Source organism: Myotis davidii, unplaced genomic scaffold (assembly GCF_000327345.1).
Source record: "Myotis davidii unplaced genomic scaffold, ASM32734v1 scaffold924, whole genome shotgun sequence".
Classification (NCBI taxonomy): Eukaryota; Metazoa; Chordata; class Mammalia; order Chiroptera; family Vespertilionidae; genus Myotis; species Myotis davidii.
Genome location: NW_006294764.1, coordinates 1,586,041 through 1,598,139, shown reverse-complemented (window position 1 = coordinate 1,598,139; position 12,099 = coordinate 1,586,041). Strand labels below are relative to the sequence as shown.

General features: G+C 54.2%; 1 protein-coding gene across 11 annotated transcripts in view; it reads right to left on the bottom strand.

The window, feature by feature from the left end:
- Window positions 1-12,099, bottom strand: part of ERI3 (ERI1 exoribonuclease family member 3) — a 134,916-nt gene that overhangs the window by 16,995 nt on the left and 105,822 nt on the right. For 5 of the 11 annotated variants that reach the window (XM_015567541.1, XM_015567548.1, XM_015567544.1 and 2 more), the window contains one exon: window positions 10,579-10,711. The exons of 2 other annotated variants lie outside the window; for them this stretch is intronic. In XM_015567541.1, coding sequence (XP_015423027.1) covers window positions 10,579-10,711 — 133 coding nt within the window. The remainder of the gene's footprint in view (window positions 1-10,578; window positions 10,712-12,099) is intronic. 4 more of the 11 variants (XM_006769271.2, XM_006769270.2, XM_006769267.1 and 1 more) reach the window with 1 other exon arrangement.

Genomic DNA, 12,099 nt, shown 5'->3' with positions numbered 1-12,099 from the left:
AGGGATCTTTTAAGAAGAGGAAGAAGAAGAAAAAGGTAAAGAAACAAATTAAGAACAACAAATACACATCTATCAACAAGTGAATCTAAAAATCTAGTGAATAAATAATCTGATGAACAGAATAAACTGGTGAATATATAATAGAATTAAGGGCATAGAAAAGGAGTGGACTGACAATTCTTGGGGGGGAAGGAGTGTGGGGGTACGGGAAGAGACTGGACAAAAATCGTACATCTATGGATGAGGACAGTGGGTGGGGGAGTGAGGGCGGGGGTGGGGCGGGAACTGGAAGGAGGGGAGTTATGGGGGGAAAAAAGAGGAACAAATGTAATAATCTGAACAATAAAGATTTAAATTAAAAAAAAATAAAGAGAAGAACCAGAGGCCCAAGAAGGTGAATGGCGTCCGCAGGACCCCCACCTGGAAATGATGAGCCTGAACTAGCAAGAGGCCAGCCTGGCTCCAGAAGATCCACAGATCCACCCGCTCTGTGGGCATTTCCCTAGGAATCTCTCTCGGTGACTCCAGGGACCTTAGCTCCCAAGAACGATCCTAAAAAGCACCTGGCTTAAGAATCAAGGGCAGCTCTGCCAGGGCAGGCGCCTCATTGTGCATATGGTCGGGATTTGTAATTCGATTCAAAGTGGCCGCTTTGAAAATCCATAAGTCTTCAGGCTCCCCGTACATCATGGTGTCAGGTCCTGGAGCGGAGGCATCCATCGGAGGCTCCCAACACCACGGTCTGTGTGCCGCACGCCTGATCCCACCCATGCCTGTCCCTGGCTCCCAGCTGCTCTGGCAGCACTCCCACCCTGTGCCAAGGCTCCCGCTAGATGCCTGCTTGGCCCACCTTACCCTTGCCTCCACACTAGTCTGGCTGCTGGGCCCCAGCCCTGCCCCATTTGCCTCCTCTGCCCTATCCAGACTCTGCTTGCTCTCTTGGAACTAGGAAGCCAGCACAGAGGCAGCCTCGATAACTCGCTAACGTGCTGCCCATGCTGTTCTTAAAAATTTATGACTGTGCAACATGAAAAATCCGGCTGAGGAGCCGTCATTAGCGGCGCTACCTTCCTCCCCCACCAGCGCCACCCTCGTAAATTGAGATTTATGGCTGCGGCAGGCGGGTGGGGTGTGTGCAGGCAGTGAGGATGCTGTGGGGGAGACAGGGAGAGACCGATGAGGCGGCGGTGGGGCCAGGGGCTCCCCCCTGCGGCAGCTCCCGTTTATCACAGTCGGCTGTGATACCTCCTGAGAGAAGGCCTGGCCTCTCGGAGTCTGCATAGATTCCACTAGCACTGCGAGTGGATGGGGAGGGGCATATCCGGGGCCAATCACTGGCTTCTTTAGGTATAGGACCAGATCCTGAGGGCCAGGTGCTAAGCAAAGGCCTCTTAGCAGGGTGATTTGGGAGGGGGAAGGTTGGATCTGGGGAGAAAGTATCCTTGTTGGGGTCACAAGCCTGGGCCCCCAGAGTCAGCTTCTCTAACCAGAAGCATCCAGGCTGGGCTGTGATTGTGGTATCTCAACCACAGAACTGAAGGGGAGGCAGGGAGGGTGGAATAAGGATGCCAGGAACCTCCCTTCCTTCTCCTTTCTCTGGCAAGAAGGGCCACTGGAGAGGCTAGTAAAGGCGAGTGCAAGTGCTGGACCCAGTCTCAGCCTTCTCCCTGCGGAGGCCAGGCTGGGGCTGAGGAGAGGAGGTGATCCCCCCAGCCCGCCCTCCCCCTCAGCAAGCCCTCCCGTTACCTCCCCTCCTCTCCTCCCCTGCTCACTTAGCCCTGTCAGCCAGGCCATTATGAAATTGGGGTTTCATTTACAGACTAATTAAACATTACAGCTTGTTCACAATTACAACGCGGGGATGAGGGAGTAACTAATTACGGAAGAAATGAGCTAACATTTATCTCTGCTCCCACCCTCCCTCTCCCCGCTGCCCCCCCAATCTGGCTTCCTCCCACTCTCTGGTCAGTACCAGCTCAAAAGGCTTATTTCCTAGGATGGGGACTGGAAGGACCCCCCACCCACCCGGGACACAAGATCTTATTGCAGTTCCCAGCCACTCTGGGGGAGGGGCTTAGCTCCCAGGGCCCTGCCTAGGGACAGTCACAGCTCTTGCACAAGTCGCTGTGTGACTAGAGCAGGACCCTGTTTCAATATGTGGTTATAACATCTGGGCTGGGGGTGGGGGTCACGCCTGCCCTTTGGTGTACGAGTGTGACAGTACTGTGGGGCTCTATGGATCTTTACCGTGTGGGACGAGGTTTTGGTGTGGCTGCTACAGACAACAGTGTGTGTGATGGGGTGTGAGCCCTCACCCCCCAAGCCCAGAACAGAACAGAACTAGGTGGCTGCAGGAGGTGATGCTCCAAGCAGGCCTGAGATGTGGCCCTGGCAGCCCCAGGCCCGAATCTCCCCTGGGAGGCCCCATTCACTAGCGTCTCTGAAGCAAGAGCGGCAGAAGGGTACCCTGCCCTGCGGCTCACCTTGTCCCTGCCCTCAGGCTGGCCTTGGCTGCTGGCCAGATGCCCCCTGGGGTCCAAGGAACCTTGGGGTTCTGGGGGCCCCCTGTGGGCAGGAGTCCTGGGCCTGGCTGGCCTGCCACAGCGTTTAATAATAGTAACAGGGAGAGTAAGCGTTTCCATCCTTCCTGCCTTTGGGCAGAAGAAGAAAGGAAAGAGGAGGGAGCGGAGGGAGTGGAGGGAGCGGGCTGAGGGAGGCTTTGAGGCCTCAGAACTCACATCAAACAGCCGGATCTGGGCCTAATTGTCTGACCCCTGCCCCTGCCTTCAATCAGCTCTGAGGCTCCCCGCCCGCCCCTTGCCTAACTAGCAGCCATGTTCTCCTCATTAGAACAAGCTCCCCTTGCACACGTGTCCCCGGACATGTTCCCAACACTCCCCGCTCCCACCCTGCCTGGTGGGTGGGTATGGCTGGAACCCAGTTTTGGAGGGGCCTCTGGGACAGCTACACCTCAGCCACCACAGCTGCTGGCCTGAGCTGCTCGGCCCCTCCCAGAACTGCAGGAGCCCACATGCAGCGTGCTGTGACATCCTGGGCAGGCTCAGCTGCGGGAACATTCTGTCCTCTGTGTGTCCTTCTTGCTACAGCCCAATTGTCTCAGACACACAGCTCCTGAGGGCGGGGTGTGTGTGAATTCTGTTCCCTTCTGTCTGGTTCAGCCTGGCAGGGGATCTGGTCTGGGTCAGGGTTTGTGTTCAGAGGCTACAGGCTGAAGGAACTTGTCTGCCTACTGTACATGGAAGGTTCTTTTAAATGGATCCAGGCGTGGCGATGTGTGCGCGCTTGGGGTTGGCGGCATGACAGTGAGGAAGTACAGCTTGCCGATTAAGAGCTCTGACCCTAGAGAAGTGTGTGTTTAAATTCTGGCTCTCCACATCCTTGCTCTGTAGCCTTGGGTGAATGACAACCTCCTGAGCCTCAGTTTCCTACCTGGTGGTATCTCCTATCTCACAGGGTTTGGGAATTCAATGAGACAACAGACATAAAGTCCTCTTGACTACATCTAACACCTGGCAAATGTCGTAGAAGCTACTGGTCCAGATGGGGATTCAGGCCAAACCAAAGACATTCCCCTCTCCGTCGGCCCCGGGCCCCACCCTTCCCAGCTGGGCTCTGGGCCCTGGTCAGTAGCGTTAAGGACCGGAAGACTGTGAGGAAGGGTCCAGAGTCCCCCAGAAGATGAAGAACAGCTCCCAGGGGCACAGCTAAAACCAGGGCAGAAGAACCTAAGCTGGAGCCTAAACTCAGAGGCAAGGATGTCACACAGCAGCAACAGGTAGGAGGGGCAGTGCCCAGCTTAAGGATTGTCAGGAGGCACTGGGTTGGATGAGGTAGATCAGCAAGACTGGTCCAGGAGGTATGGATCGCCCCATGCATACTGTGGGCAAGGGAGGAGGGCTGCTATGAACACCACTGGAGCACAGCTGTCTGGGCTGCTCTAGGAATCCATTCCCAGGGTACCAGGCCTGTACAAGATTGGGGGAGGGGCCCTGACATTGTCTCTCACCTTAAACCAGTGGTAATGACTTGCAAATATTGATGAAAACGCAAACTAGCGAGATTGTGTTTTTCGGGCAGTGAAGGTGGGGAGAGGGGATAAGGAGGAAAATAAACTGAAATGAAGTCCGGTTATCTCCCATCTGTGGCTGCTCCTAATCCCCCAGCCCAAAGGAATCCAATGCAGCCCCTTATCTGCCCTGTCAATCACTCCATCACTACCCAGTGCTTGGTGGGCACCGCACGCCCTCACATACACTCAAGCCCATGCTCACACATGCACACACACGTACACACTCACTCCACCGACTCTTGCGCCAATACTCCCGCCCACCCCCAGCCCATTACTCCTCTGAGTAGGAGCAGCAAGCTCGCGGGTCCTGCCAGATGGATGCAATTTGCATAATATCAGCAGCGGAGGCAGCAAGATCACCAGGGGTCAGGGCGCTGACATCCCCGCACAGTCTATCTGCAAGTGCTAATTTGGCCGGCATTGATCTGTCTTTCTGATTTCTTTGTCATTTACGTCTGCGATGGTTTGACAGGAGATACAGAGAGAGACAAGGGGAGGCCTGGCTGGGGCCCGGGGCTAGGAAGGTAGGGAAACAAAGATTGTACTTCCCAGTGCAGCACACACACAGAACACATACATACATATACCAGAACTTTCCTCCATCCATCCGTCAGTCCACTCATCCATACGTCTATCCATTTTCCATCTGTGGTTACTACTGAAGACCAGAGCAAGATGTCTGGCAAAGACTAAGTCTTTGATGTCCAAGGGTGCCAGCTTGGGGAGGGAGGTGCACACCCCTCTCCCTGAGCACCATCCAAGCAGGCCAGTGGAGACTCTGTGCCTGGAGAGTCCTCTCCTCTCATGGCCATCCATCATCCTCACTTTCTTTGGGAGACACCACAAAGAACAGACAGGAGTGGGGGTAGTGCTGGGGAAGCATGCACTCCAGTGTCACTGGGCCCTCCCCACGAGGCAACTGTCTGAAGCAGGGGGAGGTCCCCTCTAGGACAGCCAGGGAGGGGCTATCAGGCCTGCTGGGGCCTCATATCAATAGTTCACCACCACCAGGTCATCTGAAAACCAGACACTGGGCTCTTGCTAATTCTGAAATCCAAGCTGAGCCAGAAAGTCCTGTATTAGATCATATTTAAAAGCCACATTCTGTTGAACCCTGGGGCAGAGTCCCCAAATTCTTCCTTGTGTTGGGAGGAAGGTTTATCATAGGGATGGAGACTCTGCCAGGATGGGAGATGTCACAGGGAAAAGGGAGAGGCAGAGATCACAAACCTGGGAAGAAAGAGCCCACTGCAGAGAAGTGGACATGGTTAAGGGAGGCAGAGGGCTTGAGCCATCCACAAGTGAAAGCCGCCTCCTGCTGGCCACAGAGGCTGTCTGGGCCCCACCTCCTTTCCCTTGGCTATGCTAGCAGAGGCAGGGTGATCAGAAGGAACTCCCTGCTGGGCAAGAGGGGGGCTGGTGTTTGCTGTGTGCTAATCCTAGGCCTGAGGTCTTCAGAGGGACCCAGAGAACTTCAAGGAGGGGAAGGCAAAGCTGTACTGTAGGCGAGCTCATTAGCCAGCACCCCCACACCTCCACTAGGAGGAGGGCGGGCGGCCCAGGGAGCTGGTGGCAGAAGCAGCAGAGAAAAGGCTGTCACCATCCTTTCTTCCTTTTGGTACAAGAGTCTCCCTGAGCCGGCGATTCTCCTGTAGTGACACCTCTCACGGGCACTAATGAGATCCATGTCACAGAGCTAATGCGCTCTGACTAGGCTCTTGATAGACACCCCACTCCTTCAGGGGAGACCACAGGCCAGTACTGCCCTCCTGGGGCCAGACCCCCATCCTGCCACTTGCCAGCCCAGCTCTCTTGCCAAACTGTGCTGGGCAACAAACTCCTGAGAGAATCCACTTGTTGTCTGGCCATCCTGCCTTAACCAGGAGCCTCAGAGGGACCCTCCTCAGTCCCTGAGCAGAGGGGTAAAGCAGCCAGGGCAGGACCACCCAGCTGGACATGAGGGAAGGTTCCAGTTATTCTCCCAGACAGCTGAAACCAGCAGTCCCAACAACTGGTGAGGTTTACTAACACTTCCTTTGCAGACTTCACAAAAAGAAAGAAGCCAAGGAGGCCTGGGTCTTGCCCTTAGAGAGGTCAAGTATGTGGGGACTGATCATTAGCAAACAAATTATGATCAGGGACTAAAGGTGTATTCTGTACACCCTCACTGGGAGGGCCAGGCAGGATTCCCAGAGGAGGTGGCCCCTGGAAGATGGACAGGTTTTCCTGAGCCAAGAGGTAGAGAGCAAACGGAACTCACAGAGTAAGGGCTGTCGGCTCAGAAAGAGGTCAGAAGCCAGTGGCTGTGGGGCCTGGGCTCTGAGCGTGACTACGGCAGGAGAGAAGGGGCGGCAGTGCTTCCTTCCCGTCTTCCTCAGTTGTTGCTCCTGAAGCTTTGTCACGGCCTGTAAGTTCCACTGACACTGAAGGGAACGAGGGAAGTGAGCTTATTTTCTTCCTTCTCGCCTCTGTTGGTAGCACAAAGCCTGACACCAAAAGGTACTTCCAGTTCCCCACAGTGATAAGAACATAGGCTTTGCATTTATACGGTCCTGGGTTAGAATCCTGACTCCTCAAGTCAATTGGCTGAGTGACCTCAGACAAGTAACTTAACTAGTTAAGCCTCAGTTTCCTGCCTTACGCAATGGGAATGATGATGTCTGCCTTCATAACACTGGTGTGAAAATCAGTTAACATAAATGCCCCCAAATAATGTGCGTGTCTTGCTGACCCTGGGCTGGAAGGAAAGAAGCACCGCACTGAGCAGTCCCTGTGGAAGCTGCCTGCCGAGAATCTTTGGTCCAAGCCAAGAAAGCTGACAGAGCCCACGAAACAGCCAGTCTACACACACGCAGTCCCTCCTCACCCACAAGCCGCTCCAGCAGCTCTCTGCTCACCAGGCTCACCAGGCCAATCCCCTCCCCCAAGAGGCGTCCTCCCGACTGAGAGGCCATGCTGACAGCCCACAGCCTGTCCTCCCAGGGCTTCACTGCTTCCATCGCTGGGCCTCCTCTCCCTCAGTCCCCAGGGCCAAGCCATTACCTGCTCCTGGACGGTGCCTGTGGGCTCCGTGAGGGCTGGGCACTGTGTCCCACTGTGTCTGTCATCTTTACCAACACATTTCTAGCACTTATCACATAGTAGGAGCGAAGTAAATGTTCACTGACTTGGTCTGACTCATCCCATAGCCACTGCTGGCTCTGAATTAACCATCACCCCCATGTACCTTACTGCACCTCCCCTTCTGCAGTTTCTCCTCACCAGTCTTCCCTGCACACACTCTCAGGCTGCTCTGACCAGGTCACTCCTCTGTCCAGACGTTCCCACACTCCCCCTCAAACAACTCAGCCACCCATACCCATCCTAACAGCCATCTCCCTTCTGTAGCTGCCCCTCCCATCAGTCCACCCTCCCGTATGCCTGCTCCCTTGCTCTCTCAGCACCCCACCACCCAATGCTTGGTAGGAGTCCCCGCAATGTAGACCCCACAGGCTCCTCCTGCCACACATGCCTAAGAAAGAGGCTCAGGATCATCAGTGGGTTTAGGGTCATTGGTAATTTGGGAGAACCAAGCAGATCCTGGAGATGGCTAAGCTATGGGATCTGCAGAACCCTTGCCCAGCATAACCAATGCTGCCTCACCCCCACCCCCAATATACATACCACTCCCCACTCCAGGCTGGCAGCTCCTCACAGAGTTAATTAGCACCATGTCACTGAGGACCAGCCTGAGTGGCCAGTGACAGGAGCTGACCCCTGACCCCAGGGCTGGGAAATAGTCCACATCAAACTCTTACAGCACGACCCTTTTAGCACGCACAGTAACTCGGGGCACCGCCAGCTGAAGCTCATTAAAGCTGTCTCTTTGGCGCGAGGGCCATTAACCTCACTGCTCAAAACCCATGCCTCCCCTCCCCGCCTCTCCCAGCCCAATTAATGCCCTGCATCTTCCCTCCCTTCCAAGAACCCTCACCCACACCTCAGAGCCAACCAGGAGCTGGCAGGGCAGCCCCCTTCATTCAAAAATACAAACACCAAATACCAGGAATCCCCAGTGTCCTTGAGTACCCACTGTGTGCCAGGCACTGCACAAGCCCTTCACACAGCTGACTTCACTGAACCTTCCCAACAGCCATGAGAGGCAGTAGCACCATCCCTTGTCCAAGGTCACAGGGCTCTGGAGGGTAAAACTAGAACAACTGGCTCCAAAGCCCTACGGTGTTGTCACTCACAGCCTTGGGCTGTCCCCTGGAGCCCACCCAGATGGAAAAACCTTCTCTTATAAAGAAGAAAGGAACACTTCACGGGTCCTAACCCAGAATTGACATGAGTGAAGAGAGAAGAAGGGCAACACTGAGTCCCAGGAGGCAGCCAACAGTGGAAACAAGGAAGCCCTTCCTCTCAAAAATATACCCTGGACAGATACATGGAGGGTGGGCACCCAGCTCCCTGTGCAGGGGGAGCTAACCCAGTTCGGCTGGTCCCTGCCACTGGCCAAACTCAATTACAGGCAGTTGCTCCTCCCCTGGGCCAATGCAAGTCCTCTCACTGGTCCTCGTTGTCTGGTCTCCCCCTTTCCCATCACTCTTTCATTGACTCATCTACGCGTTCATTCACCACCTGACTGGATTTACTGAGCACCCATTAAGAACTAGTTTGTGCAGCACAGCGTCCTCAGTGTGTCTGAATCAGAGCTCTGATCATGCTGTTTTCTCACAAACCTCCTGTCTCATTAAAACCTCATGAGAAATCCACTCCCTTTAACCTGCCATCCCAGGGCCCCTTACATCCCCACTGATTTTTTAGCCATTCCCTAACCCAAAGGTCCCACTGCAGTCACTGGAAACTATTTGTAGACGTCTCACCTGCCATCTCAGTATGCCAGGCTTCCTCGTGCCCTCAGGCTTTGTACACACACTTCCCCCTAAGAAGAAAATCCTTTCCCCATTTTTCTGCCTAACAAACTCCTATTCATCCTTCAAGGATTTGCTGACTCAAGTGTCCTCTTCTCTAGGAAACTTTCTGCTCACCTCCCAGGCATATCACCTTGCTAGGTTTGGGGTTTCCACTAGATTGCATAGAACAGCAGTTGGGAGAGAATAGCAATTGCTGTGGGGTACCCCCCAAATCCTTAGGCCCACTGACCACCCCCCACCCCCAACAAGAATGATACAGGGCGTCCCAGAAGTCAGTGAGATGTAAGTGAAGAAGATAAGCCATTTGGCAACTGAGAAAACCTTGTTTGGGGCAGCCCAGGTGTTTCTAACACGGCCCTCAGTGGCCTGGGTAGCAAATGCCCAGTTCAATCTCTGTCTCCTCCAGAATGTGAGCTCCCTGAGGACAGGAACTTCTACTCAGAATACCCAGCACCCACCAGGCACCAATGACGTCTGTGGAAAGGATGAGGGGCTCATCTGTAGCAAGTGACTGGTTCCTTTGGTGTATCTTGCCAGTCCCTTCCTTCAGCCCCTGATACCTTCCCAAAGGTACATAGGTTATGATAATGTCATAAAGCCACCCAAGAATACCCCTGTTCCTCCCCACTTGGAACAAAGCCTTGTCTGCTAAAAAACATTTGCATGCACACGTATGCACATGCACACAAAATAAGACACATAGAAATTAACAGACATACTTTCTGACAAGCTGATGATTGCTCCCATATACAGACACATGCCCTCAGGAAAATGTAGAGATATACTGCTATACACATGCGTCCCTCAAATATAGACATACACGGATACACATATACTCTTAGACACACAGAGACATGCAGCTGAAGCTGCCAAATGTACATGCGTGCGCACGCGCGCGCGCACACACACACACACACACACACACAGTCACTCACAGACAGACACATATCCATACTGAGAGATCAGAAGCTAGCAGAGCCTCCAATGCCTAGAACCACGGCCATTTCAGCTCCTTCCAAGCAGTAATCCCCCTGAGGGTGTACCCCCACCTGGTACCCCAAATGGCCCCTCCCAACCCAGGCACCGTTCAATGGAGGCTGCTGCTCCTGCGGGGGAGTCAATACCCTGTGGACGGAGCCATCGGTCAGAAGGACCCCGACTAATTAAAAGCTGGTGAGGTTTAAATAATTCATCTCCTTAACTCCCATTGATCGCCCAGTTTAGTGGCCACAGACTTGAAACAATATTAAACAGCCTCCTCCAGCTCCACGGGGGGTGGGTGAGCTGACATGTGCCCACCCCTCTGAGGACATCTCCCACCAGAGATTCAGCCAGAGGCAGGGGTAGCTTGGTTTGAATCCAAGGCCACCTGTGATCCACCCAAAGCCCAGAACCCAGTCTCCTCCTAAATACTGTTTTGAGAGACCCTTTCCAATGGTCTGGTTTCATTCTCCCTTCATACCCCCCTTTCCCCGCTCTCCCCAGCTACGGAGAGCACCTTGTTAGAGCTCAAAAAAACCCACAGATCCCTCTGTGAGCCAGGGGACTGGGGCATGTGGACAGGAGACTGACCAGGCTGCCAGGGGGACATGTGGAAGGACTGACCAATGCCGCTGTGGGGCCGGCCTATGTGCTGCAGGCTGAGGCCCTTGTTCATGTCTAGAAGTCCGTTCTTGGGCCAGCAGCCCATGGCGAAGCTGTAAGCCTGGAAGACAGGAGGCAAGAATGGTTAACAGAGGCCCGGACCCTGAACCAACCCATCACTCCCCCCATCAAACCTTACCCCCAAGGACTTATTCTCATCATACCACTTCACGATCGTCCCCTCACGGGGTCCCCTTGCCACCCAAAACCCCTTCCGCCTCTAGAGCTCCCCTTCTCCTGGGCATCTCCCTCTGGCCCTCACTGGGTGTCCCCTCACAACTCCTCTAGAGAGCTCCTATTTAGTAAGACCCTCCTTGTCAGGACCCCGCCTCTCATCAAAGGACCCCCTTCACCTTAAATTCCCTCCTCTCCAGAGTCCTCACTGCTGGGCCCCCTCCTATAGCATTACTGGTCGCAGAGACTGTGGTCCGGAAGACTTGGAGACCAACGTATTCAAACTTCACAGATAGGAAAACCAAAGTGAGGGGGGCCCCACCTGCCTGTGGTCAAGTTGCTTTTGACCCAGAGACAGGCGAGGCTGTAGAAGGCTGAGTGCCATGTGAGTGTTCAACTGGGGAGGGGTAAAGTCACCTGGTGACTCAAGCAGCAGTGAGGGGAGCACATGAAGGGTGTGTGTGTGTGTGTGTGTGTGTGTGTGTGTGTGTGTTAGGAGAAGCAGATCTCTGCTGAAGGTCAAGTGCTCACTTATGCATATTCAAAGCGGCCACCCATCGATCTGTACTTAATTGTTTTCCTGGGGTTGGGGAAGGAAGTGCTGGGGGCATCGATCTGCTCAGACCCCCAGCACTTCATTGCTCCCCTCCATCCCCTACTACTGTCACCTGACAGCGGCCAAACTCCATGGGGAAGGAGGCGTAAGATACATGGCAGGACAGGGATGGCACCTGCTCTTACAGTCCTTACAGGCATGATGACCTGATGTCACAGGTGAGGAAACTGAGACCCAGAAAGAAGAGACAGGGTTAGAACACCATTAAGTGGCCCATTGGGAATTTAATTCCTGCTCAGCCTGCTGGCAAAGTCCTGGGCTCCTACCAGTGGGCTTGCATAGCTAGCTGACACTTCAAACATTATCCTTCCACTCACTTTAGAAGTCCCCAAACATCAGGCTGCCTTCTCCCAGTGGCAGGAAGCATGTGGGACAGTGGTCAATGGGAATGAAGCTTGGGTGAGTCCCCAGAAGTTAGATGGTGAATCCACTGATGATACTAAAGTGACCGTAGCCATTGTCAGACAGGCACTGAAGTGCCCCTGCCCATCACTATGCCCAAGAGGTCCCCAGCCCACCACAGACTCCTTCATAAGGGAGAGCACCCAGCATAGGTTCAGAAACAAAGACAGGAAGCTGGACACAAAGTCCGTGCCAGGGCTGAGGAGCTGGGCAGAGGGCTAGTACCCTTCGTTCCCAGCTGCAGGAACCAAGCCTCA